Raw genomic sequence first — 17371 nt, 5'->3', positions numbered from 1 at the left:
AGCTTATGTGGTGCACTTCTTTTCAAAGAAGCCTCTCTGGAGCAGGAAATAGAGCTGGGCTACTCTCAGCAAGCAGAAAGCTAATGGCAGCAGCACCATCACTCATTCTGCTCCACTGTGTCTTTGAAGGAACCATTGTATCTGCCAAATCCATCAACCTTTCCCACAGAGGCATTTGCCAGCCTGTGAAACTGATCATCTACCTTGGGGATTGCAGACCATAGCGGGGGGAGCAATATTTTACTGCCTCCTTAAACTTAATGCAGGAAGGTGCCACTGGCCCAGCCATAAAAAGGACCCCATGAATCCAAAGGGGCCAGGCCACTCTCAATCAGCCGAAAGCACCCTGAGACACTCTCGATCCAGACATTTGATGAATCTGACTGTCGCTGCAACACTTAATCAAGATGAAATTTAGTTTCAGGAAGAGAAGCAGAATGGTAAATTAGTGTTCTTCAAGGTAAGGTGGTCAGATTTGCATTAGAAACACATTATCCTTTGATTTGCCAGGAACAAATGACTGTAATCAACTTGTGGTGTACTTATCTATACTATCCTTTATGAATAACAATCTCCTTGCGCTTTGGGCAAGTTTCCCCCTGGGAAATGAGTACGCTGAGATTATTGTAGATGGACTCACACAGACTTAAATTGTATTATTTACCATAATTTCTTCAGCAGGTTTGAAACATTTCTCAATCTGCTGTTGATGACAAAACGGTAATAGAATGGGAATCAGGAATGGCCTTCTTTACCATTTTAGCGAGGCCTTACTCAATTACAATAATTTCTTGTTCCACTTTAAGAAAGTTTTAAAAGTGCATATGAGTAAAAAATTTGCATATAACCCCAATGAAATCAAGTTTATTTTGATTTGATCTGCTGCTTATGGCAGTGGGTTGGACAGTGAAATCAAATTGCCATCAAAGTAGAGTTTGCATCCCCTCAATGACCGAGAAGAACTAACATTTTCCAAACTGTAATCACAGTGTATAGTTGCAATGTGCAGACACAGTATTGTAAAAAGTGGTCATATGAAAAGTTTTGCAGCTGAATGTAAAGAAACAAGATTCTGGCATTTGGATTTAAGAGTTTTGCCATTTGGCACAGTTAGCAATGTGCTTCAGTATCTTAATTACGAGCTAAATGTTAAACAGAAGCTAATAATACTTGCTGCGGTTAGTGACTGACCTCTTTTAATTAAGTTTAGTTATTAGTTTGATTAAAGATTCCAAAACAATTCAGTTATCTCAAAATGAAGGCAAAGTTTGTCATCTTTAAGCTATGATGTATTATTCTGCAACTTGGGATTCAGCTTTTATGCTATTAATATGGCATCATCTAAATACACATTTCATGAGCAGGTAGTTTCTAAAGTATAATTAACAGATTTTTTGTATTTTTTATTTTTTTTTGGCCATTTGGGGGCAATTGAATGCGTTACCAACATAGCCCTGACATATTATCACCCAATAGTGTGAGCATGTTAGCAAATAGCTGCCTATTGACACCCGTAGTAGACACATTGATATTCATTTGGAGCTGTGGTTCTGCAAACCTGACAAATGCCAGACAGACATTTACTCTGCCCTAATTGCAAAGAAAAGTATTTACCTCTGCTGAGTGCTGCACTAATTTCACTCCCAAGTTACATACTTTGTCTGTCTGCAAAGTTAGCAGACAGATAATTATCAAAAGTTTGGGATCAGACAGCACAGAGCTGCTGGGAGTGTGGTGAGACTAGATTATAAGGAGTACATTCGCAAGCTGTAAAACAAAAACACTCCAACACAAAGAAGAAAAAAAAAAGTGGACCTAGGACACTTCCCTGCTGGACCCCGTAGTTTATCGGTTTAGGGCCAGAAAGTATCACAAATTACATTCATATCCACTTGTACTTGTAACCATTTACCTGCTGCTTCACTGAAATGAGTGATTGATAATACAGCAACATTTCATGATTCACAGTCCCAAGTCTGTGTTGAAGATCCACCGTGTCAAGTAGTAGTAGTGTGTTCAGGGAAACACAGGTGCTCCAAATTCAGAAAAATCATCATATTCTGTCAATTTTTAAGAAAGAATTTAATATGTAAGACAATGTGGTAGTCACTAACTTCCTGTGTGATTTCACAGTGCATTATTTGCTAATTTTTTTCCCCCCTAAAAGCATCCTTTCCGTTCAGATGCCCTTGTAGCTGTCAGTCAGGCTTCTTCATTACCTCCGCCACAATCACGTATCCTGATTTGTCAATCAGGAACAGATTCAGAGGAAATGCGAGTGCTGAAAATATAATGTTTACCCTGCTAATGACGAAACCAGAAAGAAGATTAAGCGGAGAGACGGTGTTTGATTTACCGATTATTTTGTTGACATCTGACACTTGGAGCCTGAGTAGCTTTTTACTGAGGATTACACACGACATTAAAGGGAAAATCAGGGAAAAGCTCTGCTGTTTGCTGTATCAGAAAGCACCTCATTGGCTTTCTATTCTGCAAACAAAGAATTCTGGTGCTGGGTGGCTTTTGTTTTATTATTTGAAGACCCTTTCTGAGATTGCTGCATTGCTATCATTGTTATATTAATGATGCATTTATTGATGTGTTAGGTCTGTCCTCAGGCACTTTGGATTGAGGTTAAAGCATCTACTTACACCTTTAATTTAATAGTTTTATATCAACGTCTTTTGCACAGGTTAGGACATATATCCCCGTAGAGACACTTCACATCAAAAGAACAAGGAAAGAGCAGTTGAAGGCCATTGTTTTGTGCCACTTTCTGCCTTTGTGTCTTGCAATCTTGCTCTTTTTTTTTAAAACAAAGTGCAACATTTTCCTTTTTTGCATATGATACCCATCTCTATCCCCTTCTATTCAGTCTCCAATTGTTGAGTAAAGGCAACAAAAATAAGAATGAAGTGTAAACCCTTAGATGTGGTTACAGGTGCGACAGAGCATTACCACACCCATGAGTGTTCCTAGGCGTGGTTAGAGGTGCGGCGCTTGAAACTTTGATCCACTGAGTGCAATGAAACCCAACTTACCAGCCTAATCTTTTGTTTTTCTTCAATGAAGGTCACATGAACAAAATCGATCCATTTTAAATGCTTTTTTTGTTTCAGTTTGAGTTGTTGTTACAAATTCGAACGTCCTGCAGGACAGGAGAAAGACTGTCAGGACATAATACATGAGCTTATCGTGTCCATTTAAAGTGATCCTTTATGTAAACAGGTTTACACGAGAGCCTTCCTGACACTTCTGAGACTGAAACTGATAAAAATCCAACATGTCAGTTTCTGTACTGCAATTTCTCATTATTTACTCGATGACATGCGCCAATGCTGAGTTGTGATAAGCCGATACACTGTGCCAACATTATAGACACACATTGTTCACATCATTGTGACTGATGGAAAGAACGCAGGAAGAGTGATTTGAGATTACTACGTCCAGTTCCTCTGAGTTATTTGAGATGCAACATTTGCGCTGCTTTTATTGAGCTATCAAACTGTTGTGTGCTGACATGACAACTGGCTTGAAATTACTTACTCTGACACCTAAATCAACATGGGATGAACGAAGAACGTCCTCATATCTTGTTAGGTTTGTCCACTATTATACTATTGGTTGTCCATGATCCAAAAATATGACCAATGCTGTTTAAGACACATGCAATTTTTAATATTACTTTCACTGTTCATATTGCTCATACACTGTTGTTGTAATATTTTATTATCAAGCATTTCAAGCTGTCTTTGTACTTAACTGTGCCCTGTATTGTAATCTTGAGTTATTATGTGACTATTGCTCTACAAGCAGCATTGTCCAGAAATATGCGGAACACGCAAAAACATCCACAAGTTCCACATACAACTTGATCTGATTAGCAAAAGCGCTTTCCACATAATGAGAATGAACCTAATGAGAGTGGATTGATGTGCTGCTTCTTCAGGAAAGTCTGGGACTAAACTTTGGATGAAGCACCAACTCTTTTTTTAGGATACAGGGCCCCATTCTGCTGAAATCACCTCCATTTTTCTCCGAAGACAAGAGTAACAGATTAGGCGTGAAAAGTCTACATTCTTGCATCTGTAAATACCACATAATATTTCCCCAAAGGATACACCTGAACTGTGAAAAGCACAGCCTTTGTTTTCTAAATGGGTCGTGATCTGTTTTCCCTGTGGAGTCCAACAGGTAAACCATTTGTCAGGCCTGCACGTTCCCCCTCTAATCAATTTACACAGTTTAAAACCATTCATCTCCATATCCCCTGTTTGACTTCTATATTAGATGCAAAATGTCAGATACTGTAATAATGGTGAAGCAGGGCTCTGGATTATTGCAGAATCGCCAAATACAAATGATTTCTTTCCCTGTTATCTTTCCCTGGCAGTCTGCCAGGTTCCTCTGTTTTTCTGTGGCAGTACATCAGTGTATTGAGGAGATGTAGATGAAGACATTTCAGGCCCTGTTATATAAAGATTCAATATGTGATGCATTGCAGGGCGGTGATTAGCTAACAACTGTAATGTAATCGAGTGGTTCTTGACTCAATAAAGATTACGTCTGCTTTCCTATTTCAATGTAAAGAACATACAGAGAAATTACATTTAGAGGACTGAAATATAATGCTTGTAATCATACAGAGAAGATGGATTCATCTGTGTATGTTCAAGCCAGATGCAATTCAGGCATGTGCTGTGCTTAGCTTAGTATAGTTCAGCTAGACCTTTTTGAATTAAAATAAATACCTTCCAACAGCTCGAAAGCTGTTTCATAACAACATGTGTCCATAAAATAAAAGACACAATCAAAACTCTACCTTGAAAACCGTGGCTCATCATGATTGTACTGAGTAGCTTTAAAAGCTGATAAGTGCAACCTGACTGACTTTTAATCAATACTTGATTTGCAAAATACAAGAATGATATACACCAGTGAATACCATTGCTGGCATGGTTCTGCAAGGACACCTTGGGTCCTGGCATTGATGTAGATGTTACTTTGCCACATATCACCCACCTAAATGTTGCTGCAGCATGAGTTTAATACCATTATATATCTGAAGGGTTCATTTGCAAAAACAGGTAACTTCGTTTTCACAAGCCTTCAGAAAACCCACTTTTCCATCGTCTGTCTGAGACAATATCAATCAAACTAAGGTTATCTCTATTTTTGTCATGTCATTTCTACTGAGTCAAATCCACTTAACTTCAGTTTGATTGATATTATCTCAAGCAAACAACAACAACAAAAAAGGCTTTCGGAAAATCTACAAAAATGGAGTGATCTGTTTTTGCAAATGAACTCTTTATTTGTGATTTTCAGTCATGAAACAAAGTGAAGTTTCCTATAAGTCTGCATCATAAAGTCAGGGAAAGAAGATAAAGGCCATAACTGTGCACAATGTAATGAAAACATGGTCCAATCACATGCGATACATCTGTCTAGCTGATGTTGGTCAATGAATATCTAAAAAATACAACACTGAAACACAAATCCAGATCTAAACCATAGATATCTATTACAGGACTCCCTTTCAGCCTTTGCTTTGACTACTAGATTGAAGTATGTGCTTGTATTTGCTCATATGCAAATTATCATGCTGTTGTGTTTTCTCATCAACAGCCCTCAAACTGTAAGATCTTCCTTTTTTTTTTTTTTAACCTCAACCAAAGTCGACTGATTACTCACGGCTTTGCTGAATATAACAAATAAGGGCAAGGCCAATGGTGTCGAAGCGTGCGATTTAAGGAAACCACACTTGTGCCACTGACAAAACAAACCCAGATCCCAGAACAGAAGAGCTGGAGGGATGAAAGCAATACGCAGGTGTCCATGTATTGTACTTGCCCTGAATATAGATAAAAAATATTAATGATCCACATAACTTCATGTAACTTTCTCTCTACAGCGTGCCAAGACGTGCAGGTGTTCAAACCTCAGAGATAACATTTAACGAGCATGGCCTTGAATGGATAATAAGTTTTGGTCTTTGATGATGGGTTTGAACATGCTCTCTTAAAACTGCCTTTAGGATAGACTCAGCCAAATCACATAGAATTAGCGATTATTTAGTGCCTGTAAATGTTTTTGGATCGAGCCAATTTACAAATTAAGTTATCTCAGGGTACCTAACATAATGATGTCATAACCTTAACATAATATACTTTTTGGAGAAACCCAACTATTCCATTTGAGCAAGCAATTGGCAACAATAAGGATAGAAAAATTGTTTGAGTACATTACAGATATTTGGCATCTAGATTTTGACCTCGTCGCTACCCTTAAAGAAACACTCATCTCTGCACAACAAACACATAAATCTCTATGGAAATATCTCAATTTTTTTTTAAAAATAAAGTGGAAATATAACTTTTCCCGTAGTGTAAAAGTCAAAAAGTTGATGTATGGATTAAAAAGTGCAAGAAAAAAAAAAGCTCATGCCATAAATGAAGCTTCTGCCTTAAATGACAGAAAAGCTTCTTCATTTGCATTTCTTTTTTGCTGATTTTCTAGAAACTCCTGTAAAATTTGAACTCGACACAAAGTTGTCACATCACAAAGCCTATTCTAGAGCTTTCAACCATATCACATAATCTTCTTGAGCAGATGGGGTTTGTTCAATTAGTGTTGCTTTTCTTCCTCTGTATCTTGGTTAGTTGTTTGAATGGGCTTCGTGCTGTTCGTTATGTTTAAATATCACTGGTAATTTGGGTGAATTACCCTTTAAGTGTCTTGTCACCCAAGCTGCTGCTTCACCAAAGCCACCAACATTTTTTTGACAGCAGAAACTAAGAAGAAGGACCGAATCGGTTTTAAAATGAGGCACGTTTGATCACAGATTAAGAGTGCCTCCTTTATCTACTGACTGTTAGGATAAGTATCTATCTTTAGATTTTAAAGCCTGGCACTAAGACAAAGCACCAGGGCACCATTCCTCCTTTGCACATGCTCAATCCCACTGCCGCACTTCTGCAAATGATCTAACCATTGAAGCCGGATCAGACTGTGCAGCTTAAGTTAATGGGAACTGGGGAGAACCCGCAAAGAGAAACACATGGAAGGAAGCCAAATTCATGTGAAAACCAAACTCGTGCCTCGCAGAGACAGTCGAGCAGGCTTGGAGACAGCATGATGAGCCACTACTGGACTTACCAGAATAAATACTGGAAGTGCTGAAAGATGCGATCAGAAGAAATCCATTCAATCTCTTTTGAAGAACTGGAACTTCTGGAAGATTAAAGTACAAAACAGGGAAGTTTGGAGGAGTGTTTGGACAATTCTGACGGTCTTATCATGCATGCATGTTCAAACAAGTTTGCAAGCGTGTCCACACAGTTTCCCAAGCACATCCTCGCACACAAACCTCACTGGTGGTTGTAAACTAGGAAAAGATAAATGTGTCTTAAAACACGTTGATCTACGACTTCTTGGGTAATCTTCTCAAAAAGCAGCCCTGTATCCCTATAATTGTGTCCATACTGGACGATGATGCACGTGTGAATGCTTGATGCCAAACCAGAAGGTAATGAGGCCTTTATGTGGTAAGGCAGGGTGTGGATGTATGCAAACCTACAAAACCTTATCATACTCAAATGCTTTACAGTATAGTTGCCTCACCCTAACTGTCCCATAAAGGTTTCATGTGGATTCATGTTTAAATTAAGTGCTAAGGTAGATTAAGTGTTACTTAGGGTGTCTGGTTGCGTGACTCTCCGCCTTCACAGAGTGAGGGATTGTAGCAATTCAACCAATTGGTCTTAGGTGCAGGCCTCCAGTCAACACGGTGTTGCCCCGTGGCGATAACACTACGCATAGTTCAAACGCCGATTGGTTGAGAAATTTTCTTGACCTGGAAATTGAACTACCACAGCAGAGTTCAAATTAGCACTGCTTGTAGCTGCAAATGCACCAGGTCTGCCAGTAATGCTCTTTCAATTTAATTTCAATTCACTTTTAACACTCAGTTCCACTCCACTTTGTCCACTGTGACGTCTGACTGGCTTTTCCGTGCCACTTGGAAAAAGCAAAAAAACACCAACAACACAGACATAAACATGAATTAGCTACATTTCTGGTTGTTTCACATATTTGTGACACAGTCCTAAGTGGCGGTGGACACCTGCAACAGGTGCATCTGCAAAGCTCCACCATGATGTAGGAAGGTTTCATCCTTTGCTTACCAAATGAATGTTTTCAAGGCATCTTCTTCCCCGTAAAGCACTTGTAAAGCAAATTTTTAAAGACTTTAGATTCAGAGATCCATTCATAAAAAAAATCCTTAACACTATGTTCAAAACACAGAACACCTTTAACCTTTGTTTTTTGCAATAACCACAATCTTTTTGTGTTAACCGAGTAGTTTTGTTTGCTCAGTTAAGGCTAAGGAGAGGGTACCAGTGTCCGAACCCCACATGTTTCAAAACTATAGTTTATTTGCCAAGACCAAGATCATTTTTAACCATACATACAGAGTTGGCACGCACAGATACAGTAAAAAGGGAGAATTGTTAGTTGGATGTAATCCAGAGTTTTGCTAAATTAGTCCACTATCAGCGTTCTTGTCTGTCAGCGGGGTTGCAGTCGAACACCTGCAGTGCAGCGCTAACAGTGCCAGAGCCTGGAGCTATCTGCACCCTACAGCCTTTAGGATGAAGACGAAAACCTTAGCAAGAGCTGAGCTTGGCAGGAAAAAAAACAGGTTTATGTTTAGACTTGGCATGTAGTATGTTGGAAAAGGTCTCAGCAACATCTGGGTGTGTAAATCTGAAGCCGGATTTGAAAGGGTGTGTTTTGCTTGGTTTAATTTGTTAAGTCTAAAAACAGCTTTTAAAAAGTGACTAAAAAAACGTGACTTTAATAATAATGAATTAATAATTTACCAAAATTCTTTTCTTTTCTTTTCTTTTCTTTTTGGTCTTTAGATTCTGAATAAACCAATTTTAGGAACAAATTTATAAAACTATTGGTTTTAACTTGAACATATGACATTTTCAGAAAAGGATTCTGTCAAAAAGATATGTTAATATTTAACTAATGGAAGATCAACATTACAGGATCAGAGAAAAAAAGACACAGTTGTAGTGAGTCATGCTACAGTGAGATAGCTCTGCTGTCTGAAGCAGTCACAGATGAAGCAATCAGCTTTAAGATTTGTTGCTGTTGTTGTTACCATGTGGTTAACCAAAAATTAACATTCTTCACTGGTTGTGACCTGTAAATTTTTGGAACTGAAAAGTTTAATTTCATAGATTTTCCATTTTGTGATATTACAGATAATAACTAGTGAAACCACCAAAACAAGTATTATTTCTAGTGTGTTTGCTCCTGTCTTGGCGTTCTTGTTCTTCTTTGATATAACTGAAAAGAAACAAACTAATTGTAAGAAGTTGTATGCTTAATTTCCCTGCGAAAATGAAATAAATCGACAGATAAAGATACAATCGCTCACTATTATTATATGTAAATGTTATCCTAATACATATATAATACAAAGTAGAGCTGAACACGCATCCCCCCCTTTTGGCACCCCGTCTTAGAATAATGTAATTGTAACTCAACTACTGCGCATTCATCTTATTGGTTGAACTCATCACCTGATCATTTATATGTCTTGCCTTCATATAGAACTAGGTCTGGTAGTAAAAATGGCCGTGATGCTTGAAAAGCCAAACCAACAAGTCATGTAAACTCAGTAGCTTAAGCACTGATGTCTATGAGTTTGCTTCACATGGGAGTACACTATTTAAAAGCGTTAATGGAGAGTTGCTGGATCTGTCTGTCATGAAAGCGCCAGAGATCTCACCCATTTCAAGTGTCCAATAACGACAAACTGAGCTGAAACTGTGTCAGTTACTTGTTTGGCTTATGGATATGACATATTTGGTTTTAGACTTTAAAAGATGTCTCTCTGGCTTTAAGGACGTTGTGATAGATAGTACTGCTAAATACAGTGTGCATGTGTTTGTGTGTGTGTGTGTGTGCAAGTGAAGTATTCAAGTTTGGCCTTCTCATCTTCCCATCTCATCAGTTCGTCTTCAATAGAAATGCAACATGATTCATAGCGAAGTTTTATGCTTTTAAGTGGTGTTTTTATGCTTGAAGTTGAGCTCCAGCTTTGTTACTACTATCATTGTTAGCCACAATGAGCAGTAATGTGTGTACAGTTCAGAGGGTTCTCCCATATGTACATCAGGTTATTTTTGTGGGGATTTAAAGATTTACGTGGATTGTGCGCACAAAGGTGAGTGCTATGGGTAAATCCTTTGTTTGAGCTCTGTCTGGGTTCTTCATAACTGGAAGGTCTCGAGAGCCACAATACCTTAGAAATATCCTGGTCGTCTAAGCCCTACTGAAATCTCACAAATTTACTGTATCGCAATGAATATTTATCGAATTATCTTGTAACAATGGTGTGAAAGCAGTTGGTTCTTGTCAACATATTGGATGCAGAAGTGGGCACGTGTGAAGACGTAAGCATCTTTGACGAAGGCCAGATGAATGTGGCCACATAGCTGGTTTGGAGGTTCAGCAGCGGTGCATACCTGCTTACAGTGGTTCGAGTGTCGGGGTGTTGGGAGATGTGCTGGAACAAGTCTGATCCACAGCGGCTCCAACTTTCAACTTACAGGGGTTTAAAGGATCTGCTGCTAACATGTTGGTGTCAGATAGCACAGGGCACCTTCAGAGGTCCTGCAAAGTTCAGGTCTTGTTTTGTGTTTTGGCAGCAGGAGAAGGACCGGCAGCACGTTGGGCAGGGGTAGTCATGATGCTTCAAGTCATCGACTGCTGCTAATGAGGTGCATTGCATAGACTTCAAGTGATAAATCTCCTTTGTGGTATAATAAGATGTGATGCTTTTTATTTCAATTGATCTGAGTGGAGGTGCTTTCTCAACAAGTTATGCTGTATGTTGCCATTTAAAATATATATCACTAAGTTTCACTTGGGCTCTATAGCTAGAAACCATCAGGTGAGAATAGCTGCAGTTTTGTAGATTTGATCTGGATTGATGTGGCTTTGAAACACTAAAAATAATCAGCACTAAAATGAAGCCAAACCCAAGTACAGATGGTATATCCATGAAGGAAGGACAGCGCTATGTGTTTGTATGTATACTGCATCGAATAAACCTTTTATACTTTATGTTTTGTGACAAGAAATCAGACATTCTGTTTGCATGTTTGAAAAGAAGCATTCTTGAATATTATAACTTGATAAAAGATACCAGTGAGGTGGATTTAAAGTGTCTGCAGGAGCTGAAACTTTCTTTACAAAAACTCACCACAAATAGGAAGGATGTCGAAGAAATGTGACCAAGATGCAAACAGGCTTCTGAGCTGCCGAGAATGTGATAAAAACACTGCAAAGGAGACCTGAAAATTCTATAGAGATTGTATTATATTTCCAAAAATATATGTACAGTCTATTACAAAGGTTACAAAGCAAAAAGAAGTCTATGTAACAAGAAATTGTCTAATTAAATGATCATACAGTTCTGCCATTGGGGAAAATACTTTTGACCAGTGAATATTCTCAGTACTTTCATCACAGAAAAATAAATAATAAATCGACAATTTGTATTACTGTACAACAAACTAAAAGGCAAAAAAAGAAAAAAAAAATCAAAACAAAGTTCAAAGTAAAGATGGGAATCCTATCAGCTGTCTTTGGTCCTAAATGAAAAATTATGTACAACTGAAATCTTGTGGGTGACAATAATTCATCTGCGAGATAGAAAAATATAGTGCATTTTCAATGTATTCAGAGCTCTCTACTGAGTAATATGTGTAAAAAACAATATAAATAAAATTTACAAGTTTTACAATTAGAACATATGCAAAGATCCCCTCAAGTCTCGGCTCTTTCTGACACAATCGACAGTGCTGCACTCTTTGGAATTACCCACCACCTCGCCAGAGCGGTGAATCTAATTTCCAACTGCTGAACCACAAAATTTGAAAAATAACTTCTATCTGCTATTCCTGATTCTGACCAACATTCTACATCCTGCAGATTTATAGAATTTTTTTTGTCTTTTTACTCTTTTTTTCTTTTTTCTGAAACAGAGCCACAACAAAACCTTTTTTTTTTTCTTTTTTTGTCCAGAGTTGAGCAACCTGAAGTTCAGAACGTTGATGAAACAAGCTGAAACAGATAGTAAAGTTACTTCTGTCGGTGAAGGTTGCAGGTGATTTGGACGCTGTATCGATTGTATCCTGGCCTTAATCTCAATTTGGCTCAAACTGCTGTCTCCCCAGCACAGAAAATTACAACAAAAAAAAAAAAAAAAAAAGGAGGAGGGGGTGACAGAGGCATCTACCCTGGAGGTGTGAGGACCCTCCACCTTCTCCTATAGCGCCCTGGTTTTAAAACCAGAGCGGGGAGTCGGAGGTGGGGTTGGTGTGGTGGGTGAGAGACGGAGTGCTGCCTGTGAACTGGGGAGTTTTGTGCTGACTGAATGACTTTATGCCGGTATTCAATTCAAAGGTCTGGCCAAGGCCCAATTGCTGAGCTCTGCTGTATGGATAAAGGGAGGGTGTGTGTGACAAAGAGGTCTGGTCAGGGCTAATTTCTGGTGTCTCTTCACAAAGGTGAATCGCGCAGTGAAAATGGATCTAAGCATGCGTCCACACTAAGCCAGAGATGCCGCTAATCTTCGTTTGTGCCTGAAAACGACATGCATCCACATTAGCTGTTGCAGGTCTTTTTATAGACTTCTCCGCCCGCATTCAAGCACCGAACCCGCAAGAGAACAGCTGCATTCTTCTCTTTCCTCTTTCGACGTGTGCTGAAAGTCCTCACCGACGCTGCACAATTTTGCCATTTTTATTTGTCGTGTTTTTGGAGCAACAGGATGCTCAAAAGCGCTACCTGCTAAAGGAGACAGCCGGGCGTTTTGTCATGCACATTTGTTTGCTTTGTTCGAGCGAGTTAAGCCTGCGTTGTACATCTGCAAGTACTTGAGTGTCGTCCGCCCGAGTCTAAAATTTGTGTCCGTGCAGCCGCCGAAAGCGCTCCGAGTGGAATAGAAAGTAGTGTAATAACACCAACTACACGTCGCAGCTGTCCTTGTTGGCCTCCACACGGGAGTATATTCAAGGCCTTAGATTAAAAGATTGATAAGACTCTCATGAGTCGCTGCAGTCGGGGTGCGGTTCGCCCAGCTTAGCATACAGACACTGTTTAAAGTGCAACAACACACCTACCGGCACCCGCTAAGTCTCCCAATTAACACGACGCATCAAATGGAAATTTAAAAGCAGCAATTTGTGGTTTTAGGTGGAGTTCTTGTGCTGAAACTAGTTCTTGGTGAGGTAGGAGCAGTAACTTATCTATGCCTTGTTTAACTGCATGGTTTCAGGGTGTTACATGACAAACCTGACTTCCAAAATGTGACTACTTGTTAGTTTTACAAGCAAATAGAACTGTGCAGTGCTGTCCAAATGCAGTCTTAACTTGAGATCATGTTGACTTCATTTGCAGACCATAAGCGCCGATCATATACGTCTGGTCGGTCGTGCACAGACATCGATTTTCAGACTATAACCTCCCCTTCAGAGGCGACAGACTTTAGTGAAACACAGCCCTTGACGGTGTCTAGGCAGACGTACGCCTTCTTTGTTTTCATTGCTAGATTTATCCACCACTTTCGTTTCGGTAGCTCAGTGTGGATAGAGGGTCAAAGCACAGAGAAAAGAAAGTGTTCTCAAATGTTTCTGGCTCGATGTGGACGTAGTCGAGGAGGTAATAGAGAGAATGAAGAAAGCTTCAAATGGTTTTACTGCTTGTTAGTGAGCTCAAGGTTGATTCCTGATGTGATTAAACGTTTTCTATGCATTGTAGATGGAAAAAAAAAAACAGCACTTTAATAAAAATGACCGCAGCTTTGAAAATATGGATTTGTCTCTCAGGTTGGAGCAGCAGCAGTAAAATGATGGTTTTCTACTGTGAACACCCCTCCTCTTTACGTGACGGTTGAATAACTGCATTTTCTATCAAAGAATACTGCACTAAAACATACTCAACATAGAAACTTTTCTTTTTTTTTTTTTCTTTGTTGATTTTTTTCTTTTTTTTCTTTTTCTTGAAGTGGAGATAGATGGCACCAAATAGGTTGATTGGCTTTTAGCACATCTTCTGCAAAGCCGCCCCCCCCCCCTCCTCATCTCTGTTCTCCATACAAAGCCGTATGGGAAGAAAAGCAGAGCAATCTTAAGAAAAACTTTAATGCATGTTCTGTCACATCTACGCCTGCGAGGGATGAGCAACGGAGACGCATGAAAAAACAGGGGGAGCCGCATCGCTGCCTGCAGAGCCGGGACGGAGGGATTTAACAGCACGGTCTGCGTCCGACGCGGGCTCCGTCGTTTGGTCCTGCATTTTCATACCCAAACCCTGAAGGGGGCTCTTTGATTTCGGGGCGACGCAATGTGTCAGAAGATGATGTCAGCATGGCTAATTGGCACCTTTCTAGTGTTTCAGATGGTGTCTCTTTCATCTCTGCAGCCACTGAATTCAACATTTCCATGCCATGTACGATTCTCATCAAACTTTTAGCATATCATAGTGGCAAAATACGACATGATTATTTCATTTGATGACTTGGCACGGCAGTTTTCTGAGCGCTTTCCAAAACCGTTTGTAGGTCAAAGAGGTACATTCCTTTCCTTTTCCGGCAGTGACTGAATCTTTCCAAAAGGGTTTGTCTCAGCACAGCACACATATGCATTTTTCTACCTAGCACCTTAAAAAAAAACCTCAGGTGAGGTGACCGTTTCTACCTGGTAATTATTGCTCTTTTTAATCCGACTCTTCCTCGCTGACTGTGTCACTTGTGGCATTAAACCGTGTCCGTGCGCACCAGTTCAAGTTCCACGTATAAAGACATCACGCTACAAGGAAAACAAACAAATGAAGAAAATAAAAAATAGGGAACTTGTCCACCCTTGAAATGAGCCGCAGAAAAGCGTTGCCATTGAAGTGCCTAAAATAGTGGCAATGCTAAATCTAAACACATTTTAAGGCAGTATTACGTCTACTCTTTTCTTGGATCCACCCTTAAAAACTGTATTCGCAGCCGAGCAATGCACTGAAACAAACAGCGTGTGCAACATTTTAGGCAAAATGATGGCAAAACAATATGCGGTGGCTGCAATTTCAATACAATCTTTTCAACTGTGCTGCAACATTCTACTCAATAACCAAGTTATTGTACTAAAACTCTGTTTCCCCGTAGTGAACACTAAGACGAAGGATATTGCTACTCTGATATAAAAGTCTGGTGATTCGAAGAACAATTTGCCTCCCGCATCTCCTCTGTGTTGCACTTATCGGAAAAAATTCCTTAATAAAAACTTTTGAAAAGTCGAAATCATGTGGAGAACCCACTCCGGTAGGCTGCCAAAACAAGCACGTGAGGATTTTCACCATTTTCACTTCAACAGCACATGAAGGAAAACACTAGTCACTGCAAACAGTCCAGCACATCTCAGCACAAAAAAAGTACCTTTAAGTCTGCAACCTATAAAGTTCCCTCTGCGTTTGGATAAAAGAGTTACCCTGTTGTGACGTCCACAGAGAAGAGGAAAAAAAAAAGGAACCTTTGTATGTGACACAACATGTCACTGTGGCAGACACAAATAAAATTAACAAAATTAGATAAAGAAAAGTGAAACCACCGCAAGTAGACAAGTTGTTTTTTTTGTTCTTTGTAAAGGAAAATCCACTGCCATGGTGTGCACTTAAATCATCCATTAAGTTAAAGAAACATAAGCGTCAAACTCCTTTCCAATGCACCGTTTGATATGTGGGTTGAGCTCGTAAGCGCTTCTACAAAAAAGAAAAAAAAACATAAGTCGTCTTGTCCAGGTAGTTTCTTTTTTTGTTGCTGTTTTTTTGCCCTTTTCCTCTCTTTAGTGCCCTTTTTTTTGAAGAGGCGGACCACAATCCTTCACTGAGGAACAAAGGAATGATTTCACTCCAGACACAGCCGGAAGAGTCAGACATAACAGACGTCCGTTTACTTTGACGATTATCCCGGTTACGTCCCCGGGCGCTGCTCCAGAATAAGTTCAGTTTTGTTTTTTTTTTCTTCCCATTTTCGCCCCGTCCGAAGGCGGCGTCCTGTCACAGCTCGTCACACCTGGACTCCCGTTCCATGGAGATGCAGCATCTGGGCTCTCATAGTCTGTATGCTGCTCATGATCTTTTTCTGATGGCCCACCAGCGTGATTCCCAAGCTCATCACGTCCCTGCAAGACGGGACAGCACATCAGTCAGCGCACCACATGACCACGATATGGGGCAAAACAAGCAAGATTTACAGCCTGAGGTTTTTTTTTTTTTTTTTTTCATTATTGTGAGTAAGGCAGCTAAACATAGCAGACTTATTTATGAATCTCAACACATTTTAACATCAATACCAAGGACACTGTAGCAAAATGTATGATCTCAAGTAGGTGATTTTCTTCCTCGGAAAGTTTTGGGAAGAAGTTGAGATGGGGACAGGCTGCACGGAAATATTTTTACCTTCTTAAAAACCCACATGACATGGAAATGAGAGACGTTATCCTGTGAGATGACGGATAAGTCACAGAGCTCGACTAACATGCACAAGTGCGTAGCCGCCCTCAACTTGTGGATGTGCATGCTGATAGAAGAGATGGGAAAAAGCTCAGCTTGCTGGGGCTATTTTGCAGAGGAAATATTTGCTCAAAGAAACAGTTCAAAATTTGTTGTATTTGTCAAATCTGTTAGTTTCAACTCTTGATTCAAAAGCACCTGGCCTCCTCAAAAGCAGCAGTCAAGATTTTAAAAAGCTAAAACAGTCTGGAAAGTTTATTGTTTCTATTCTTTCATTTATTCAGCAGCAGTTCTGTTTTGGTGAGTTGCAAGAGGTATACCTTCTTGCAGATTCTTAAATACTAGCAGTAAAAATAAAAGGCTGAGTAAAAATCAGCAAGGCGATAGAGTTGGCGGTGGAAGTATTGTATTTAGAGTAGTACAGCAACAAAAACACTGTTCTCCTAAAGCTGCACTAACACTATAGAGCCACAATCAACAAAACTCTGTGTAACTATTTACATTAATATCCAACCAGGAAATGGTAGAATTATGCCCTTTGAGTCTCTGAGAGGCTTTTATTGTGAAAAGTCTGTGTCGAAAGTGTTGATTCTCATTGACTTTCACCCTGAATGACAAACTGTAATGTGGATGTGATTAGAAATAGTTAATAATTAACAACTTTTCCAATAAGGTTTTGCATAATTCTCTTTTTGAACTAACCAAATGAGCACTGTAGAAATGTATACTACACCGAGTCTATCAAGACGACAGGTAAACATGCAGGAAGTGTTGAGTGTGCAAA

General features: G+C 39.5%; 1 protein-coding gene across 1 annotated transcript in view; it reads right to left on the bottom strand.

The window, feature by feature from the left end:
• Positions 1-11383: 11383 nt before the first annotated feature.
• The window catches only part of epha7 (eph receptor A7), a 104808-nt gene continuing 98820 nt past the window's right edge, over positions 11384-17371 (bottom strand). Inside the window, exon 24 of the mRNA XM_008287979.1 lies at positions 11384-16256. Within this exon, the coding sequence (XP_008286201.1) occupies positions 16142-16256 (115 nt within the window). The 3' untranslated portion in view covers positions 11384-16141. The remainder of the gene's footprint in view (positions 16257-17371) is intronic.

This window comes from Stegastes partitus, unplaced genomic scaffold, assembly GCF_000690725.1.
Source record: "Stegastes partitus isolate 25-593 unplaced genomic scaffold, Stegastes_partitus-1.0.2 Scaffold533, whole genome shotgun sequence".
Classification (NCBI taxonomy): domain Eukaryota; kingdom Metazoa; phylum Chordata; class Actinopteri; family Pomacentridae; genus Stegastes; species Stegastes partitus.
This window is presented reverse-complemented; position numbering and strand designations above follow the sequence as displayed.